This window comes from Nothobranchius furzeri, chromosome 7, assembly GCF_043380555.1.
Source record: "Nothobranchius furzeri strain GRZ-AD chromosome 7, NfurGRZ-RIMD1, whole genome shotgun sequence".
Taxonomy (NCBI): domain Eukaryota; kingdom Metazoa; phylum Chordata; class Actinopteri; order Cyprinodontiformes; family Nothobranchiidae; genus Nothobranchius; species Nothobranchius furzeri.
Genome location: NC_091747.1, coordinates 36,743,875 through 36,763,185, shown reverse-complemented (window position 1 = coordinate 36,763,185; position 19,311 = coordinate 36,743,875). Strand labels below are relative to the sequence as shown.

Below are 19,311 nucleotides of genomic sequence, written 5' to 3'. Positions count from 1 at the left end.
TAAATTTAAGACCACAGAAGAAGAACTTGAGCGAGGCGGAAGCAGGGCGGAAGTCATAAGGGAATATTCTCAGATGAGAAGAGCATTTATTTAACAAACAAATGAATAAAAGCATGTTTTTTCTAAAGATAAACGAAAACTTTCAAACTTAAACGAACAAAGAATCCTATTGGCAGATTATGGAACACCATATTTACTCTCCTGGTCCAACTGAATCAAAAATACCAACACATTTATAGAATTTGTAATCAAAATAATCCACAAAAATGTTACAACCCATTAACTCAACATTTTAAACACATATTCCTGCTATCAAACACATGTTCTGCAACCTAATGGCAGAAGCATTACAGCAGTGTGTTCTGTAGCAGTATTTTGGATTTTCTGGTTAAAAATTTGGATTTTTTTTTCCCAATGTTCAGACTTGAACATTGGAAGACTTAAGACCAACGCCTTAAGGCACTTAACAAATCAGATTTATTATTGATAAATGACTCAGCATTCGCTGTTAATAAATAAATTATCATTAACTAGTTTCCCCTACATTAAAATGACTTAATTTAGCTATATTTATTATTAAAATTGTGTTAAGTAATCTGTAAAATTATGCAAGATTGAATCCAGTTTTGTATTTTGCAGTGAGGTGAAACATCCAGTAATATCAGCATTAAAATCCAGAGCAGATTCTGATTATGTTTCATGTTGATCATGGGATAGTTTCTCAGGATATCAGCACTGAAGCAATTCTATGTTGTCAATCAGCTGAAGATGCTTTACTTTGTAATAACAAAGACAAATGGAAAACAGTTTTATCAAAGTTGATATATTTTTAATGGATGGGATATTTCATGGTGCAGATTATATACAAAATCCATTATGAATCTAAAAAAAACATCTTACACTACCGGGCATCAGCACCTACCTGATCTCCATGGCAACAAGTTATAATATATATATACTCAATTTTTCAATCAGATTTGTTCATTCAGGCAGAAATATAAACAAAATCATCTGTTCCAAAGTGAATTCACCGTATGAAAGAAGTTTCTACCGTTCCTTTAGTTATGGCAGCTGTGGATTCTCTGCAGCAAATGACTGGTTTGGTGTTAATTATTACGCCATGGTCTGACAAAACATTTAGTGGCTTTTAAAGAAAACGTGAAAAGAGCATAGAGGAAAAGAACCCTACCGTACATGCAAAGCTTAGATTGTTACTTAGCCTGTCTACTTTTACAGAAAATACAATTAATTAAGCATATTAAGGTTTTATTCATGAGAAAAGGGAAACACAGACAGATAAAGTGACTGCCACTAAAATAACAGCAAACAGCAATAAGAGCACAAAAACATGGCTCCGCTGGCAAAGAGGCTGGAGTCTGGGGCCAGGCTGTTCTTCGACAACAGAGACCAGGGCCAAGGAGGCGCTGTCAGTGCTGCTCAGTGGATCCGCATACTGCGGTCCGTGGGGCTCTACCGTCCAACGCAGCACGTTCACCTTCATCTCCATGTCATCAATCATGTGGTCGATCTGTGCGATCTCTCGCTCCATGGTGCTGTGTTCTTCTGTTTCTAGGCTGGGTGGGAGTATTCTGGCCTGAGTCTGGTTCAGGTCTGGCAAACTGAGAGCTCGAGCTGCCACCTCACTGCCTCCCCCTAAATAACAAAATAAAAGAGATTTTATTTTGTAATTACTCGCCTTTCTGCATCAACCAACAGAGGGTTAGTAGGAGAGGACTTATACAAACACACAAGGTCAACTTTATTTATATAGCACCTTACTGTTGCTCACACAACCCAAAGCGCTGAACAGAACAAAGCCATGAATAAAACATGCCCAAGTAAGACATGTTAAAAATTATGGCGTCAAAAAAAACAAAAATCTAAATAAAACCACGAGTAAAAAAAATTAGAATAAACAATAAATACAAGATCGAACAATAAAAACACAGTTACTAGATACAAATGAATAGATGCACAAATCAACCATTATTAAAAGCCAGGTCAAATAATTCAGTTTTAAGTTTTATGGGCCGGCTGTTCCAGAGCCTAGGGCCAGCCGCTGGAAAAACTCTATCCCCACGGGACTTTTGGGACCACTAATAGTGACTGGGAACAGGACCTCAAATTTCTGACAGGAGATGGTGAGTAGATTATCTATGTAGGGTGGATCAAGGCCATGTAGAGATCTAAAAACAACGAGCAGGAACTTAAAATGGAAGCCAGTGAGGGGAAGCAAGCACTGGGGTGATATGATCACGCTTCCTTGTACCTGTTAACAAACGTTCTGTTGCATTTTGGACCAACTGTAGATGATGCAAAGTGGAGTGTTCTAGGCCATAATAGAGGGAGCTGCATTAGTCTAACCGAGAAAAGATAATCAGACGGATAACTTTCTCCAAAACATTTGCTGGTAGATAATGTTTAACCCTTGCCAGTTGCCTTAAGTGATAGAAGCTGGACTGGACAACTGCACTCTGTCACGGTCTGAGGTGGATTCCTGTTGTCACTCCCTGTCTTTTGAGTTTTTCCCTCTGCAGGTGGGCGTGTCTGGAGGTTGACCAAGCTGCAGCAGATCTGCTCATCAGCTGGCCAGGGGTATTTAAGCAGCTGGGAGACTTCTACACCTCGCTGGATGATTACTCTACCTGGGTACCTTCTAACAGCCACTAGTTTATCTTATTCAAGTTTTTTGAGAGTTAGATTGTGTTTTTGTAATTTGGAGTTTTAAGAATTTAATGAGTTTTGGATTTTTGCCTTTTGACCTCCTGCTCTTGTTCCCAGACAAAACCTTCACACTCATCTCAGACTGGCAGAACTCTGGAGCCCACACCATCTGGAACTCAAACCCCGCTCGTCTCTCAGCCTCTCCCCTGGCCAGAACCACCTCCAGCTGCCCACCTAAACTTCCTGGACCTCCACAAGCTCAGCTCCCTTCACATCTCACTTCTTGGATCTCAGCCCCTGCAAAGCCTCTCAACCCAGACCGGACCACTCCTCCCTTTAACCAGTTCCCTCCTCTCCAGACCGTAAGTCCTCCGCAAGTCCGATTCCTTGTTCCCTCCGCAAATTGGATCTAACTCCGATCTGTCCACAGATTTCCCGCACCAGCTTCCTTGTGCCAGAACTTAGCTACGTTTACGCTGCTTCCTTGGTTTCCCTTTAATAAATCCTTAAACATTTTACACAGTCTCAGATCTGATTCTGTATGTCGTGGGTTAGATTTCTTCACAACATGACACACTCACCTGTCTAAGTTCGAACGAACCATCAATAAAGACCCCAAAGTTTTTACATAGGGCTTTACAATTACTGATAAGGGACCAAAGGGACTCAGAGCCCCATCTACTAGGTCTTGATGGCCAAAGACTAAAGTCTCAGTTTTGAGGTTGTTTAGTTTCATAAAATTGATAGTTATCCACTTCTTCACATTCATTAAGCAGTCCGGGCGACAGGTGCAAGGATGAGTGGAAGATGGATCTGAAGATCATCTGCAAAACAATGAAAGGTGATATTGTGTTTGCTAAAATAGAACCTAATGGCAAGGTGTAAAATGAAAAAAAGTGTGGGCCCCAAGATGGACCCTTGTGGAACACTACTGCTCACAGCTGCTGTATGTGATGTGAAAGCCCCATGTTTACAGAGAAGGACCTAACCTGTAAATAAGACTTAAACCATTTAAGGACAGTACCCCTAAGACCCACACATGATTCCAGAAGAGACAGCAGAACGTCATGGTCGATGGTGTTCAACGCAGCAGATAAGTCCAATAACAGCATCTTAATTTCCAGAATCACTGGTGATCAACAAATCATTGAAAACCCGCAAGAGTGCACTTTCGGAGGTATGCCGTGCCTTGCGAGGGGTCCGTGCATGTTTGGTAATTGAATTTTTGTCATCAGAAAGCAGCAATAATTTTTTTAGAACTAGCCTGGAACCAATGACTGTCGAAAAAGAGCCTGGAACTAACAAAGCTATCATCACCCTCTGGTGGCAACCGAGCAAAATAATGTGAATTGTATTATTAGGAGGATTTTTCTCTTAATAAAGTAAATTATTCATAGATAATAGGTCATATCAAACAAATATATATAGAAAGACAATTTGAAAAGCATAAGTTTGCAATTACTAATCATCCCCTGTCAGAAATTTGAGGTCCTGTTCCCAGTCACTATTAGTGGTCCCAAAAACTCGTCTCAAGTCCGTGGGGATAGAGCTTTTTCAGTGGCTGGCCCTAGTCATTATTAGTCATTATTTTAAGACCAATAAATGCCAACTACATCTAATAAACACACACACACACACATTCATAAATGCAATGTCATTTTTGTTTTTAATATTGCAAGAATCAGCTCCTCTAAATCTGAGGCCATGGTCTTGATTCGGAAAAGGGTAGAATGCCTTCTCCGGGTCAGGGAAGAGGTGCTGCTCCAGGTGGAGGAGTTTAAGTATCTTGGGGTCTTGTTCACAGGGAAAGATGGAACGCGAGATCGGTAGGCGGATTGGTGCTGCATCTGCAGTGATGCGGGCGTTGTACCCGTCTGTCATGGTGATGAGAGTGCTGAGCCAGAAGGCAAAGCTCTCCATTTACCGGCCGATCTACGTTCCTACCCTCACTCATGGTCATGAGCTTTAGGTGGTGACCAAAAGAACGAGATTGCGGATACAAGCGGCCAAAATGAGTTTTCTCCGCAGAGTGGCTGGGCTCTCCCTTAGAGATAGGGTGAGAAACTCAGTCATCCAGGAGGGGCTCGGAGTAGATCCCCTGTTCCTCCACATTGAGAGGAGCCAGTTAAGGTGGCTCAGGCATCTGGTCAGGAGGCCTCCTGGATGCCTCCATGGTGAGGTTTTCCGGGCACGTCCAACTGGGAGAAGGCCTAAAGGTAGACCCAGGATACGTAGGAGGGACTATGTCTCTAGACTGGCCAGGGAGGTGCAATATGTATTATTTAAGCCAACTATTTCAATGTAGCCTGCTAACAAAACACTTTCATTGAAATATCACCATATAGTGACAAGAGGGCAACAATTTTCTGCAGAGGCCAAAGATCAAATAGAGACAAAAAATGTGTTTTAAACTCCACACTATGCCTCAGAAATTAGTTCTGGAATTACTTTAGTTTTTTAATTACAGTAATGTAACATATGCATTAAAGCAGGCAATGGTCTGAAGACACATTACTGGAAGAAACTTTGGTAAACTTGATCATTTGCCCTCTCGACATATGGTACTTGACCATGTTTATGACACAGTAGGGCCATGCCTCCTGTCTTATTTCAATACATGCCAAAGGTTGGGGTCTGTCCCAGCAGTCTGTGGTCAGGCATCTAATTAAGAAGCCTATTCTTAATCCAACAACTCTTTCAAAATTTAGACTGCTGCTCACCTATCATTTATTAAAAGTACTAGAGAGGCTTGTTTTCATTCAACATTCAAAATTGTTTTTAGATCAAAATCAAATATTTAAAAAGCTTCAATCTGGTCTCAGCCAGAGCACGCCAGTACATAGTCTGCATTATTAAAGAGTACAAAATGACAGTATTTGGTCCTTTACACTAAAAAGCAATGTTGCCGCTTATGTTGGACTTTACATTGAATCATTCCTTCCTCCTGTCCCTCCTGCCTCAGCAGGTTAGCCTTCAGGGAACTGTTATTGTGGTGGTTCAGGTTCAGTCCGACTCCCACCACTTCTGTCCCACTGACCTTTGGTATGCTACAGGGATCCTTCTTACACCCTGTTTTACTCCCTTTGTATATGCTTTCCTTTTTTATTTCTTTCTTTCTTTATTGAACATGTAAATCAATCGACAAATTAAAGTGTTCAAAAAGTATTCAAAAAGAAACCCATACATATGTATATGTAAATATATATATGTAGAACATGTTCAATAGGAAGGGAAAGAAGCTCTGGTAGCTTATATAAGCTTATATAATCCCCCCCCCCCCACCCCCCAATCAAATTTCAAGGAAGATAAAAACAAAATAATTATTGTCCCTACACTGAGTGTCACAGCCATTTTCTTATAGCATGTTTTATCCTCAATCACACAAACAAAATTTACATTTTTTATGCCCCCCCCCCATATTCACAGTGACAATTACAATCAAATGTAACACCCTTACAACTTTTCCGCCTCCTCAATGTAATTAATTAGTATAATTTTTTTATACTTATCTTTAAACTTATGCAATGAGGGACTTTGCTTTAGATCCCCACTTAGCTTATTCCAAACTTTTACACCCATAACAGAAATACAAAATTACTTTAATGTTGTTGTAAAAGATGTAAGTTTGTATCTGAAATTATATACATTATCGGGTTTTATAAATAGCATTAATAATTTGCTTGGTAATAATTTCCTATGCACTTTATACATGAACATCGCTGTATATAGTTGAAGTAAATCTTTAAATTTTAGTATTTTTGAATATATAAATAACGGATTTGTGTGTTCTCTAAATCTAACATTGGGAACGACTCTCAGGCCTCTTTTCTGTATGATAGACAAGGGTACAATAGATGTTTTATAAGTGTTACCCCATACCTCTACACAGTAAATAAGATAGGGATAAATCAATGAATAATGAAGGACATGGAGTGATTTATAATCCAAGTACTGCCAAGCTTTATTCATAATATAGATGCTTCTCGTAACCTTATGATATACATGTTTAATTTGTGGTTTCCAACTTAATTTATTATCAATTATTGTTCCAAGGAACTTATGTTCTGTTACTTGCTCAATTTCACATCCATCTATTTGCAGCTTAACCTCAGTTTTATTAGCCATTCCAAACAACATACATTTTGTTTTTGCTATATTTAATGTAAGCTTATTTTCAATAAACCACTCTTTAATGACGCACATTTCAATTTGGACCATCCTTTCTAAGTCGCTAATATTATCTCCTGCACAGAAAATAGTGGTATCATCGGCAAACAAAACAAATGTCAGTGTATTTGTTACATTACTCAAATCATTAATATATAATAAAAATAATTTTGGACCCAACACAGACCCCTGTGGTACTCCACAAACAATGTCCAACCATGAAGATGAACATTCTCCAAACTTCACAAGCTGTCTCCTCTGTTGTAGATAGCTTGTCAACCAGCTCAACACTACACCCCTAATCCCATACCTCTCTACCTTTTCAAGTAACATTTTATGATTAACTGTATCAAAAGCCTTTTTTAAATCAATAAATATCCCTAGAACATGTTTCTTCTGATCAATTGACGTTGTAATTTCTTCCACAGAATGCACCAGAGCTAGTGATGTTGAACTATTCGATCTAAATCCATACTGACAGTCTGATATTATCTTGTATTTATTCAAAAATATTTCAAGTCGGCTATTAAACAATTTTTCAAGAATCTTGGAAAATTGTGGAAGCAATGAAATTGGCCTATAGTTGGTAAATTGATGCTTATCCCCAGTTTTATATATTGGTATAACTTTTGCAACTTTCATTAATTTTGGGAATACACCTGATTGAAAAGACAAATTGCAAATATATGCAAGTGGTTTTGAAATTCCTTCTATCACCTTTTTTACCGTCATCATGTCAATGCCATGATTGTCAGTTGATGTTTTACCTTTACATGTTTTTACAATGTGTATTATTTCTTGTTCCTCTACAGCTGAAAGAAACATGGAATGAGGATTAGGGTTGATTTGTTTTAAGAATGGTGTATGCGATGTTGAAGAGCTAGATATGTTTTCTGCCAATGCCTGCCCTATATTTACAAAGAATTTATTAAAGCTATCAGCCACATCACCATAATCATGTTTTACAATACTGTTTTCAACAAAATATTTCAGAAATTTATCATTACCTAAATTTGGTCAAACTACATTATTTAATATTTTCCACACTTCTCTAATATCATGTTTAGCATTATTCAAACTTTTATAATAATACTCCTTTTTGCATATTCTTATTATATTGGTAAGTTTATTCTTATATATTTTATATTTATGTTCAGATTATAGAGTTTTTTTTTTTATTTATAAACAACCTCTACAAATTATTTTTCTTTTTGCAGGCACACTTTATCCCCTTCGTCATCCATGGTTGATTATCCCTTTTTTTTTGAGCTACTAAATTTTGTTAAGGGACAATTCTTATCATACAATGAAATAAATATTCTTACAAAGGCCTCATAAGCCTTGTCAACATCAGTGCTATCACTTGTGGAATAACTAGATTTTTACCAATGTTTTGAGCCTTTTTGGTTGTTGTGAAGCGCTTTTACTAATAAAAATATGCTTGATTGGTTGATTGATAATTTAATGACTCTTCAATGACAATCAGAAGTCATGCCATAAGAATTATTTGCAATAAAAAAAATTCTAACCATTTCTTGATCACAGAAAAGGCAAGAACATTAATGTCTTGTATAAAACAAAAATAGGAAAACACACTTTTAAAATGACTAATTTCTGATGAGAACATCTAATTAGTAAAACACGCATAGACCTCAAAGTATGGCAATTTTACTTTTGCTGTACAGTGTTACAATGGCAATAATTTTTTTTATTTGTTCTATTCCGCAACAAAAACAGACATTTGTGTGCTAATAACAATCGGCACCTGATATTCAAGATTAATAATTTTATGCCGTCTTTGGTCAATTATGTTTATTTTTAAAATTCATGACCCAGTTTGGTATCACCATTTGTTATGCAAATGTGTTTTTTTCAGGTTACATCCAGAAGTCATTTGAAAAGTGTAAAATTGTTAAGCTTCGTTCTACCCCCTTCGTTCTGAGCGGAGGCATGCTTTACCTTGTACTCCAGTTTGGACCAGAGATGCTGAGTTAGCCAGTGAGAAGTTGCTACTGATCTTCAAAACTTTACAAATGTCAACATGAAGGAGCTCAAGACTGGAGGAGAAGGCCACCCAGAGGAGCTCCATCTCTTTCCGCTGCTCCTCAGGTAGGCTCTTGTCTCGGAGGTGACCGGTCAGATGGTGACAGAGGGCCGTGGCCAGATTTTGGGCCTTTTGCCTCATCTGCCGCAACTCATCGCGGAGCTGTAAGCTGTCCATGCTCCCTCCAACACATGCGGCTAAGTGTCGATAGCATGCTACCACCTGTGTGAGAGGACAAGGGAAAGGCAGGTGATGTGAGTGCATGCATGTGTGCATTTGAAGCATTCCTTTTCAGAACCAGCTTGATATATTTTAATTAAACTCCCAGAAAATAATAATTAGACAAACATCTCATCCACTTTCAAGGTAACCCAATTTCAGATGGCTGCCGCAGATAACTCACAACATCAACAAACATGCAAATGGACATGAATCAGTCATATTTACAGATAGTAAGCTCTAATTTCACATGAAAGTCCTCCACAGCACCAGTGGGGGGGTTAGCAATTTGGGGGCCCAAGGCGAACACAGACATGAGGCCCCCTTACACTACATTTTCGATAATCTTATCTTTAACTGGATTTGTGAAACTCTACCCTCTTCTGACACGAGTTATTTTCACTTTTTATTAGTCCTCCTCTTTTTCCTGTCTTTCTCTCCCTTTGAGTGCCTTCAATATTTGCTCTGCTTTCTTCTTCCTGTCAGTGCTCCTGTGCTTTAGCCTTTCTTTTATTTTCTTCTATTTTCCATTTTGGTCTATGTTTTCCTCTCTTTAAACATTTTCCATTGTCATTCCTTTCTGCTTCCTTTTGATGTTTACATAGAAAAACGACGTCACTTTTGGAAGTGAAGATAAAAGCTTTTTTAAAGCAAGCTGCTTCTTTCTCTTATTGGAGCCACTAGGATAACTCCATTTCATGCTTAATGTTTCGACAACTGCTTTGAGTTTGTTACGAACGCTCCCGCCTCTCTTCTTCTTTTTCTGCTTTCTCTTCTTCTCATTTGTTGTCTTATGGCACTTGGCAAACAACAATTTTGTGCATTACTGCCACCAACTGGATTGGAGTGGCATGACTACCAATCGCTTCCTGTTTGTGCATCTGCGTCTTAAAGAGCAAGTCACCCCTTACAAGAAGCGTACTTCACTCCCACTTCATGTTTGAAAAATGCAACAAATGCTGTTACCTAGCAGACCGAGAGGGTGGAGCCACTAACAAATACACACACTCACGACTTTGTGACATCATAATGTACCAGTTTACATCATAGCATACCTCTTAGCCAATAGCGGTGGCAGATTAAAATTCAAATGCAGTGAAGAGTTTTTACCTGACAACGGCACAACACTGACAGTTTCAGGCAGAAAATTAAAATTTGAACTAAAATGCACTAAAGTGCAAAACTATTGACTACAAGTGTTTGCAGCACAATTAGACACACATTTATAGAGTTCATCAGAAAAAAATAGTTGATTTGGGGGTGACTTGCTCTTTAAAGGAATAGTCCATTGTGGCATTAACAGAGGGGTGCCAGCAGTCGGGGCTAGGGGCCCCCCAACATAAGGGGGCCCCAGGCGGCCACCGACCTATGACTAATGGTAAAACTGCCACTGCACAACACACGCTGCACTAACACTTCATTATCAACTTTGATCACCTCTACCAAATTGGCTCAGTTCTGGAATAAAACTTGGTGGGTAATATGCAGGATTTAAAACTTTGTTACTTATTTTAAATAAAATACTTAAAGAAGAAAAATCTGTGTAAAGACACACCGAAGACACTTTGTCCTAAACTAATCATGCTTCTGTAAGTCCTCTAATCTTAATTACTTCCCTGAGCAGCTATGAACTATGCGGACACACATGCATGCACTCACACATCGAACCAACACATCGTAACAAATTTGATTGAATCATTTTGATCTTTTCGGTTTTATTTATTGACCAAATCTAAATTATAAGTGGAAGAAAGAACATAAGTGGTGTAATTCTGTTTTGGAGTTTTATTTATAAGCTTAACCCTGTTGGATTAGCAGGTGTGCTTTCATTCATTAAAAATATTATATATAATCTGATTATCGTTGATCTATTTCTGGATAAGCCAAAACAACCTTGTAGACTTGAGTATAAGTGGTCCATTTCTACACCGAGAACAAAAGACAGACTAAAACAGCTTGGGTTTATTATCAGATTTTAATTCTTACGCGCTCCACAAAAAACTCCAGTTACATTTTAATTAATATTTCATGGTATAGTTTTTTTCCCCTGTGTTTTATTTAAAGATTGTTTCCGAACCGTGAAATGCTCCAGTAACCTCTACGTAATTCATGTGTTGTGGCAGGAAGATGTTGTGAAGGAACCTGTGTTCATTTGAAGCGAGAAAACTGTTTTTCTTTCCTGTGCAAAAAATATATGAACCTCAAAAAATACATGTCAGTAAAAAACAGCTGAATAGTCTGGGGTGAAATGTGGCCGTGGTTTAGCTAATGGAGCAGCCATACAGGACAAGTGGAGCAGGAAATTCTTTACAAGTAGAGTGCTTTTTTAGCTTTAGGGGCAAATGTATTTTTCTGTTTCTGTGCCTGTTCATTCTGGAAAAGAAAAGGAATCTAACTTTTTATACATTTTCCCACTCGCGATGAAAGAAAATGCTTCTTTTTATTAAGTTAGACACACATATTTATGACAGGAGGACCTGCGTGACTAAAACAAATAAAAACCTGCAACAGCTCACCTTTATCAAAGAATCCACCAGAGCCTTCCCCTCTGCCAAAGCCTCGCCACTGCAAGATGTGCAATCATCGCCAACTTTGTTATTCACCAGTGGCATGAGGAGGATTCGCCAAGGGTCTCAGACAGCAAGATTTTGGCCCAACTGCCCTTCGCTTGTGCAGCTGCTCCTCTTTGCCTCCCCGGATGATGCTTCATTCAGCAGCTGAGAGTCCAGACTCAGTCCCGGAGCAGCATCATGCACGCCTTTCCTCTCCTCCTGCTACTAAACCGCACACGCTTTGGAGGCCGATGTAGGAAAGTCAAAGTAATAAAGAAAAAGTATAATAAACTGATTCAAGTCTTAAGGTGCTAATCCTGCGATTGACCCCTTTGCACTGACGCAGGCTGAGATGAACGGCTAATCTTATTAAGCATCACTGAGACCAGAGACAGGAGAGCAGCTGTCCGTCTACCACAATGGTCCTTTCACTAGCGGAGGCTTGGCTCCCTTACATCCAGCACTTTGTACAGACCGCACCACTTTCACTCTACTGGAAAGGTCAATATGCTGCACCAAATGTCCCATCAGCCCCTGGAGAACGATCGCTCTACATCAGAATCTTCATGAAGGTATGGATGCATCATTAAGGTGGTTGATAGGAAAAGCACAATTAGATTAGTTGTGTTGAAATAAATGCAAAGATGGCAAGCAAATAACGTTTGGACTCAGTTTTATTAAAAATAAACGTTTAAAATGGAACAAACACAAAATAAGTGTCCTGATTTCTTCAGCTGCTGAAAACATGGACACTTCCGCCTCAAGTACCTAAAACAGAAAAATGGATCTGGGAACAGGGGTTGAGCAGATGTTCGGTCTTTAGGGTTTTGGGGAACCGGCCAATCTTATGTTTCGGCCAGTTGGATGTATCCGAGGTGACGCGACAGCATCCTTGAAGTTGGCAAACAGTCCTCTCTTGGTCTTCTTGACTGGAGACTTCTGGGATAATTTGCACAGCTGATCCTTCAGAGAGGCTATCTCTTTGTCCTTCTCATCATTCTGCTGCAAGACCTTCTCCAAAGCTCTGGACTGTACAGGTAAAAGGTACACGACATGACTTTCACAGTCTGAGCCAGATAGATGACCAACCATCTCACCTGATCGTCAGCGGTCTTCTGCAGAGCCTCCAGAAGAGCAGATTTTTCCACGAAGGCGTCTTGGACTACCTGGAGCGTTTCACCGACCTCCATCAGTCTTTTCTCCAGGGATGAAATTAACTAAAACACCCAACAGATCCATGATTCCACAGGAAATTAAACATCTAAACCCAGAAACAAGTCCCAGCTACCTGTTTGTCCTTGCACATCCTCTCCAAGTCATACTTTTCTTTGTAAAACCATCCATCTGTGTTGAGTACAAAAAGAACGCATTTAAATACCAAGAAGCTGAATTAGTGGCATCAGTTCAACAAATAAGTCGACCTGCGTCTTCTGTGCCGTTAGACGCTTCGGTCTGAGATGATTGCTCCTGCTTTGGGGGAACAGGAGCACCTCCTCTGGACAGCAAGCTCTCCAACTCAGACACTTTATGTCCAAGAGACTTCACAGGTGATAAGAAAACAAATAGTTGTTAAAACTTTGTAAAGCCATAACAATTGGACAGTTTGCAAACCCTGATGAAATGTTTGATTTCTGGTTTTGAATACAAGCCGGTGAGAAAGGTGTTTTCTTTTCTCCTCACCTGAACTACACCAGCTTGTGCTTTTTACTAAAGTTTTAGAAACTGATACAAAAATCTCAAAGAGGAAAACTACCTCTACTTTCTCCTGCTCAGCTGTGAACTCATCCAGTGGGACATAATTATCCTCCAGGTTGTTCATAGCACACTGATAAGCATGTTCTTTGATGGCATCTTTGTACATCTCAAACGTGTTCTCCAGTTTTTCTGCATAGCTCTCCTTCAGCTCTTCAATCTGCTGACTAAAAAAATAAAATAAAAATATTTTCAAATAACAAAGAATCAACTCAAAATCTTGAAAGAATCAAACATTAATCAAGGTTTCATGGTAAACGCACGCTCTGAGTTCTTCACTCTCCAGGATCTGCTGCAACATCGCGTCCCCCATTTCTTTTCGTATTTCTATTTCCTGCACCAATTTCCTCCTCCGCTCAGCCAGGAGTTTGGTTCGTAGACCCTCAATCATATTCAGGAGCTCCTGGAAATGTCAGAGATGGAGGACATGGGTCAATTATGTTTATTGGCTGGTCGAAGACCTACTGGACAAACCATTAACTGGTGTGTGTGTGTGTGTGTGTGTGTGAAAGAGAGAGAAACTACACTCTGCGGCAACAGAGACATGTCAGCCTCTTCATCCAGCAGCTCCTCTTCAGACAGGTAGCTCTCCAGGGCCTTGCTGTCGATGACACCCTTTCTCACCAGAGGCTTCCCGTCTCGACCAAACAGACACGGAGACAGAGACTCCTCCGTCTTGTCTGGGATCACCTGCACCACCTGGACAAGAAGGGAAAAGCTCCAGTTGTGCAGCATTCCCCATCTTTAGGATACACATTAAATGCAACTCGACCTGTTTGGCGATGGCAGAGAATTTCATAACGTGGAGGGTCTCGTCGTAGGTGGAAGCACACTGGTTAATGTTGACGATCATGGAGGCTTTTCCTTTGCCACAGAAAAAAGTCTGGAAAAGCTTGGTGAGCTTGCTTTCTCGAAACGGGATGCAGGTGCTCTTGGTTCTTAGGAGAACACACAGGGGAACCCGAAGTTACCTCATCGCATGACTCAGTTACAGATTCTGCATCAGAGGATTTCTTCTGTTTTCCTTTTTGTTACCCGTCAGCCTGATTGTTGCGAAGAGCAGTGATGCACTTCCCTAGAATTAGGAGGGAACCGTTTATGCTCCCAGCCTCTTTCAGTCTCTCTCCAAACGTTTTGGCTTTGTGGCATCGTTCTGAGCCTGCCAGGTCACAGACGGAGAACCTGGGAAAACAAAGACTCAAAGGATCTATTCAAAAATGGAGAGAAAACAGACTGAAATGTGTTGCTTACTCTGAGATCCTCTCCACCATCTGTCCATCAATCTTCAGTAACTTTAGTGTGAATATGCTGTGGCTAAAGCACCAAGGTAAAGAGAGAGAAAAAAAAGCTGGTGAGCATTTAAAAAAATAACAGAAAATCAAAAAGGAGAATATTTTACCTTCTGCTGGATGACTGGTTTATTTTAGTGGCTGCAGCACTTCTGTTTCTATTACCAAGCTGGAGAAGTTTGTAGGCTTCGCTCAAACTCTGGACGTTGATCCACTGGAGGTCTGAAACAAATCTGATTTAGTTTTACTACTGCATTCAAACATCCAGCATGGTTTTTTCCCTTGTATGTTTTAACTTTTAACGTGAGCGTTTCCTGCTCCATCATCACAAACACGAAGAGAGGACCGCTTCTTGGATGTGGACGGCTGAAGCAGGTCGTAAACACACTCATTGTAGATTTCAAAGAACGCCACCCACAGGGCGAACAGGCGTCCGCCTTCTTCTGCTGGGCTGCTGGGCGGCACTAACGACGAAGAGACGGGAGAAAAACGCTCGAGTGTGAGCTGTTTCAGGTGTACACTCACACTTATTGGCATTTTTTAAACTGAAATTATACAAAATAACTCAATTCTGTTGGTTTTCACTACTAAAAAACACAAATGTTCTCAGATAAAAATGGCAAGCTGTGACAGAAATAGCACGACCAGTTCCCTAGTGGCCACCTGTATGACCAGTGCTTACCGGTTGAGTTGTGAGACAAATTAAAGGATGACAGATTGGAATCAGAGGACACCGGGGACTCGGAGACACTGCTGGGTGTTGAACGATCACATTCCTGGATGAGAGGAAATAGGTTTGTGTTGGAGAACCGCCTAAAGACACCATGGTGGTTTGTCAAACATTAGACTTCACATCTTTGACAGAAGCAAAAAGGGAAGCTTTAGCGATTCTCTCTTTCTTGACTTGGTCAGGATGCAGAAGCTGAGCTTCGTTCCTGAGGTAGGGCTTCAGATTCATCCCCTCGTACAGACGGCCTTCAGCGTGGCGAAAGGTGGCGTCCAACACTCGGGGGAGGATCCCGGGCTCTTTTCCTGTTCCTGAATACGGTTTACAGCCTGATTTTAGAGCTCATTAATTCATTTATCAGCATTTTAAACCCAGAGGCAGTTTGTGTTCTCTACCTTGGATTGTGAAAGTCTTCCCAGCATTGGTGACACCATAACTGAATATCAAAGAATTCCTCCCATTCAGGAAATCAGACACTTGGCTTTCCACCGTGTCCTCAAACAGTTCAGCCTGGGATGTCTGAGGTCCAAAAACCTGAGTACAACATAACGATGGAGTTTAAAAACACGGAGAGACTCGGCTTAAACTGAAGACAGTCCATTAGAAATGCGTTCAACCTTTGAGAAGTAGAACTTGTGGATAGACATGCAGACTCCCTTCTCACTGCTTTTCATAGTGGCAGAGCCTTTGGGTGCACTCAGCATCACCGTGTGACCGTCAACGATCAGAACACACTCCTGAAAAACAGTCGGCCCAGACATTGAAGGTGCAGCTTCATCCAAAAGGAAGAAAATAGAGATGTGCTATTAAACCAGAGAATACTGAAGTGGCTCAAACTTTTGTGTCGAGATCTTTACTTCTTTAATCACAACAAATTCATGCAGGAAACACCAGTTAGATGCCAAACTCGACCTGATCCTCGTGGTCAGAGAGCTCTTCTTTAGAGAAAGGTTTGATTCTGAGGTAAATGTGCATCATCTGCTGGTCAGCACCAACGCACATCTTAGCCTGAGAAGAAAGAGGAACATCTTAAACCATCTCACTGAGTACAACCTGAAAAAGGAAATCAGAGAAAATATTAAAAGTGCAAAGACCTGCTGGACTGTGGGGCTGTTCAGGTTCACGTCCACCGGCAGCATAGACTCACTCTCCATTGTTGTCAAGTAAATAACATCACCCATCCTGAGACTAGCCAGCTGCAAATTTTAAGGCATGAAAGTAGTTTTTAATTTCTAAAACTGTGATTAAAATGACTGTTTTCCGCCCGAGGAGCAGGCGGAAGGTCTAATACTGAGAAGCACCAAGGAGCTTGTAATCACATTATTGGAAGCTGGTGTGTGAGCTCACGGCATCATCTGAAACCAATCAGCTTAGAGTCGCTTCTCCAGACACAGCTGCTCCCATTTGTCCATTCTTCTTAGATTTTATTCCTATAAGGTTTAGGGGGGTGGGGAGGAGGTGAGTTCAGTACCTGCCCTGTAACTAGAGGGCTGCAGGTTCAAACCCCATCTGCAGCAGTTGTATCCTTGGGAAAGACACTTCACCTGCCTTGCCTGCTGGTGGCACCAGTGCTCAGCAGGCTCTCTTGTCAGCGTGCCTCAGGGCAGCGGTGTAGCTCATCACAAGCGTGTGCTTGGCGTTTTTAAGGCACCATAATCAAACACAGGCTATTTCCCATGACTTACACTCCTTGTGCAGAACTCTTTAATTGAAGGGATTTGAAAAAATGGGCAACCATTTGTACTTTTATCAACTATGTAAATCTTGAGAATTGCTGCAGTTTTTCTAATAAGAAAGCGTTTCTTTAAAAATTGGTCCCAATTACTCAAGTCTCGAGATTTGTACATACAAGTCACTTATTAGGATTTAATGAAGCCTTACAAAAGTAATGAATTTAAAGATAAAGACCTTCCCACTAAAAAAGCCTAAAACTACTACAAAATCTGACGAAAAATGATCATCGCTTAAAATTTTTAAATGTAATGGCAGATAGCGATTTTTTAAAATGACTTCAAACCAATTTTTAAAATGTTAAATTCTCTGCTACATGTGCCTAAAAAATGAAAGAAAAACACAGAATCAATGTGCAAATTCAGCAGCAGCTCCATCCATCCATCGCCTTAATTCACCTGGCAATCTATATTGTACCTTCACATGAGCCTTTATTAAAAAAACAAATTCCAGTTTTCTTTTTCAATTCTTTATTGAAAGGTGTTGCTTATGCATCTGCAATGGTGACTTCAACCTCTACACCGGGCTCAATGCTGATGGAGGTGATCTGCTTGACAATTTCAGATGGGCTATGCAGGTCAATGAGACGCTTGTGGATCCTCATCTGGAAGCGATCCCAGGTTTTGGATCCTTCACCACAGGGAGTCTTTCTGGTGGTGATGCGCAGAGTCTAGAGGCACAAAAACAACAAGATTACAGCTTCACAAATGATGCATACATTTCACTAAACTTAATACACTTAAAGGTCTGGTCTCATTTTTACCACTGCAACATTTTAATTAACTCATGTTCAGTACCTTGGTTGGCATGCGGACAGGTCCCTTCACCTTCAGGTTCTTCTCTTTGGCGCCGCGGATGAGATCAGCACAAACTGGAAGAACAAAACGGCCATAAACACAAAAGCAAACACTACCCTTTGGTGAGACGTGTATGATCTCAGCTCAGAATAGCGTATACGATCACCACAGTACATCTCTGTTGAGTTTTTATCCTCATTGCTCAGGATTATTTAATGGTCAACATGTAATTAACTGTGAGCATATTCACCTTTTTCAAGGGATTTCACATTACGGCTGGTGAGGGTGATGCGGATGCGATGAATGGCGACCTCAGTCTCAACAGGTGCCTTACCAGTATCCTTAAAAGCCTGCAATAAGAAAATAGGGTAATTTACACCAACATCAAAGTTAATTTTGGGTTTTAAATAATAAAGTGTTGTTTTTAACAACTTATCGACCACTTTATGGCAGGATGGTTGATCATGTAAGAGTTTGCATGTGGAGCCTGATGATACTTGGGTGAGTGAACTTTACACGAGCAAACCTTACTAAACTTATGCACAATTCTAAAATCGCAGTAAGCCGATATGACAACTAAACTCTTAAAAACGGATATATCAGACAAAAGCTATTCCAAACACTTGTTAGGAAAAGTAAAACTGTAATTATTGTGAAATTACACTTTCGTCAATAGCATCCGGCGGGAGCGCCTTTCGCCGCATATGCTACCACGTTACTTGTTTAAATTTCAGCACAAATACGACTATTAAAACAAATCGAAAAGCACACATGTGAATATTTGATAGACTGAATTAGTACACACCATTTTAATTATACCTGACCGACTTATTCGGAAAAATTTCAAACGAACAGCGGTGAGCCAGGCACAAACGCCACCAACGTGGTCAGCTCCTCAAGAAAAAAAGAACGACCAGAGGCCCGTTTCCTGAATATAATCTCTTCATCCGGGTCTTTGCGGCTTCTTCTTCAGTCATAAACTGTTGCAACGCTCAACAGCGACGTCTGGTGTCCAAGCACAGGCATCGTTTGAGTTATGCATTTTCATTGTTTCCACACGAAGGCGCCAAATCACACTCAGGACGAAATGGGCTGTGTGAAGCCCCAAAAGTTATTATTATTATTTTTTTAATATTTTTATTTAACAGCAGACGTGACTAAAATAAATAAAACCAAAACAGTTACAATTATATTATTGCACATTATTAGTAACCATTTAGTGAAAAATAATTGTTTTTAACCCATGTGTAATTGAAATCAAACCATTAAAATTATATTTTTCATGTGATTTGTTGTGTATTTTCACATTCATGTTACCACTGGATGAAAAGGAAAATAAATATGTTATTATTGTTGTTGCTTTTAAACT

The 19,311-nt window shown here is 40.1% G+C and overlaps 3 protein-coding genes and 1 non-coding gene across 4 annotated transcripts; all 4 read right to left on the bottom strand.

Moving 5' to 3' along the window:
- Nucleotides 1–806: 806 nt before the first annotated feature.
- rgs9bp (regulator of G protein signaling 9 binding protein) lies at nt 807–12,168 on the bottom strand. Its single transcript, XM_015954856.3, has 3 exons — nt 11,611–12,168; nt 8,791–9,097; nt 807–1,653 (listed from the first exon to the last, which is right to left on the bottom strand). Exons 1-3 carry the CDS (start codon nt 11,704–11,706, stop codon nt 1,271–1,273), a joined length of 786 nt encoding a protein of 261 aa, XP_015810342.1. The 5' UTR covers nt 11,707–12,168; the 3' UTR covers nt 807–1,270.
- Nucleotides 12,169–12,302: 134 nt separating this feature from the next.
- zgc:56231 (kinesin-like protein KIF20A) lies at nt 12,303–16,750 on the bottom strand. The gene is made up of 18 exons (XM_015954854.3): nt 16,509–16,750; nt 16,327–16,422; nt 16,032–16,151; nt 15,810–15,948; nt 15,541–15,725; nt 15,370–15,463; nt 14,984–15,151; nt 14,798–14,909; nt 14,650–14,712; nt 14,434–14,580; nt 14,171–14,336; nt 13,924–14,097; nt 13,662–13,801; nt 13,400–13,565; nt 13,068–13,185; nt 12,935–12,990; nt 12,744–12,863; nt 12,303–12,675 (listed from the first exon to the last, which is right to left on the bottom strand). Exons 1-18 carry the CDS (start codon nt 16,593–16,595, stop codon nt 12,466–12,468), a joined length of 2,361 nt encoding a protein of 786 aa, XP_015810340.3. The 5' UTR covers nt 16,596–16,750; the 3' UTR covers nt 12,303–12,465.
- Nucleotides 16,751–17,598: 848 nt separating this feature from the next.
- On the bottom strand, nt 17,599–18,913 carry rps20 (ribosomal protein S20). Its single transcript, XM_015954855.3, has 4 exons — nt 18,748–18,913; nt 18,193–18,292; nt 17,943–18,016; nt 17,599–17,815 (listed from the first exon to the last, which is right to left on the bottom strand). Exons 1-4 carry the CDS (start codon nt 18,748–18,750, stop codon nt 17,633–17,635), a joined length of 360 nt encoding a protein of 119 aa, XP_015810341.1. The 5' UTR covers nt 18,751–18,913; the 3' UTR covers nt 17,599–17,632.
- Nucleotides 18,080–18,146, bottom strand: LOC129167268 (small nucleolar RNA U54). Its single transcript, XR_008566091.1, has one exon. It is a non-coding gene; the product is annotated as a small nucleolar RNA U54 (small nucleolar RNA).
- Nucleotides 18,914–19,311: the final 398 nt, after the last annotated feature.

Bases quoted from the DNA above. Each gene is read 5' to 3' on its own strand.
- rps20 (XM_015954855.3), bottom strand. The intron at 18,017-18,192 runs GTGAATATGCTC...TTGTTCTTCCAG, and splicing joins TGTGAAATCCCTTGAAAAAG to TTTGTGCTGATCTCATCCGC. The intron at 17,816-17,942 runs GTACTGAACATG...TTGTGCCTCTAG, and splicing joins CTGTCCGCATGCCAACCAAG to ACTCTGCGCATCACCACCAG.
- rgs9bp (XM_015954856.3), bottom strand. From the start codon at position 11,706: ATGCCACTGGTGAATAACAAAGTTGGCGATGATTGCACATCTTGCAGT. The intron at 9,098-11,610 runs GTGAGCTGTTGC...CCTCTCACACAG, and splicing joins TGGTGGATTCTTTGATAAAG to GTGGTAGCATGCTATCGACA. The intron at 1,654-8,790 runs GTAAAGCATGCC...TTTGTTATTTAG, and splicing joins GGTCCAAACTGGAGTACAAG to GGGGAGGCAGTGAGGTGGCA.
- zgc:56231 (XM_015954854.3), bottom strand. From the start codon at position 16,595: ATGGGTGATGTTATTTACTTGACAACAATGGAGAGTGAGTCTATGCTG. The intron at 13,566-13,661 runs GTGCGTTTACCA...TTATTTTTTTAG, and splicing joins GAGAGTGAAGAACTCAGAGC to TCAGCAGATTGAAGAGCTGA. The intron at 12,676-12,743 runs GTGAGATGGTTG...TTACCTGTACAG, and splicing joins AGAAGACCGCTGACGATCAG to TCCAGAGCTTTGGAGAAGGT.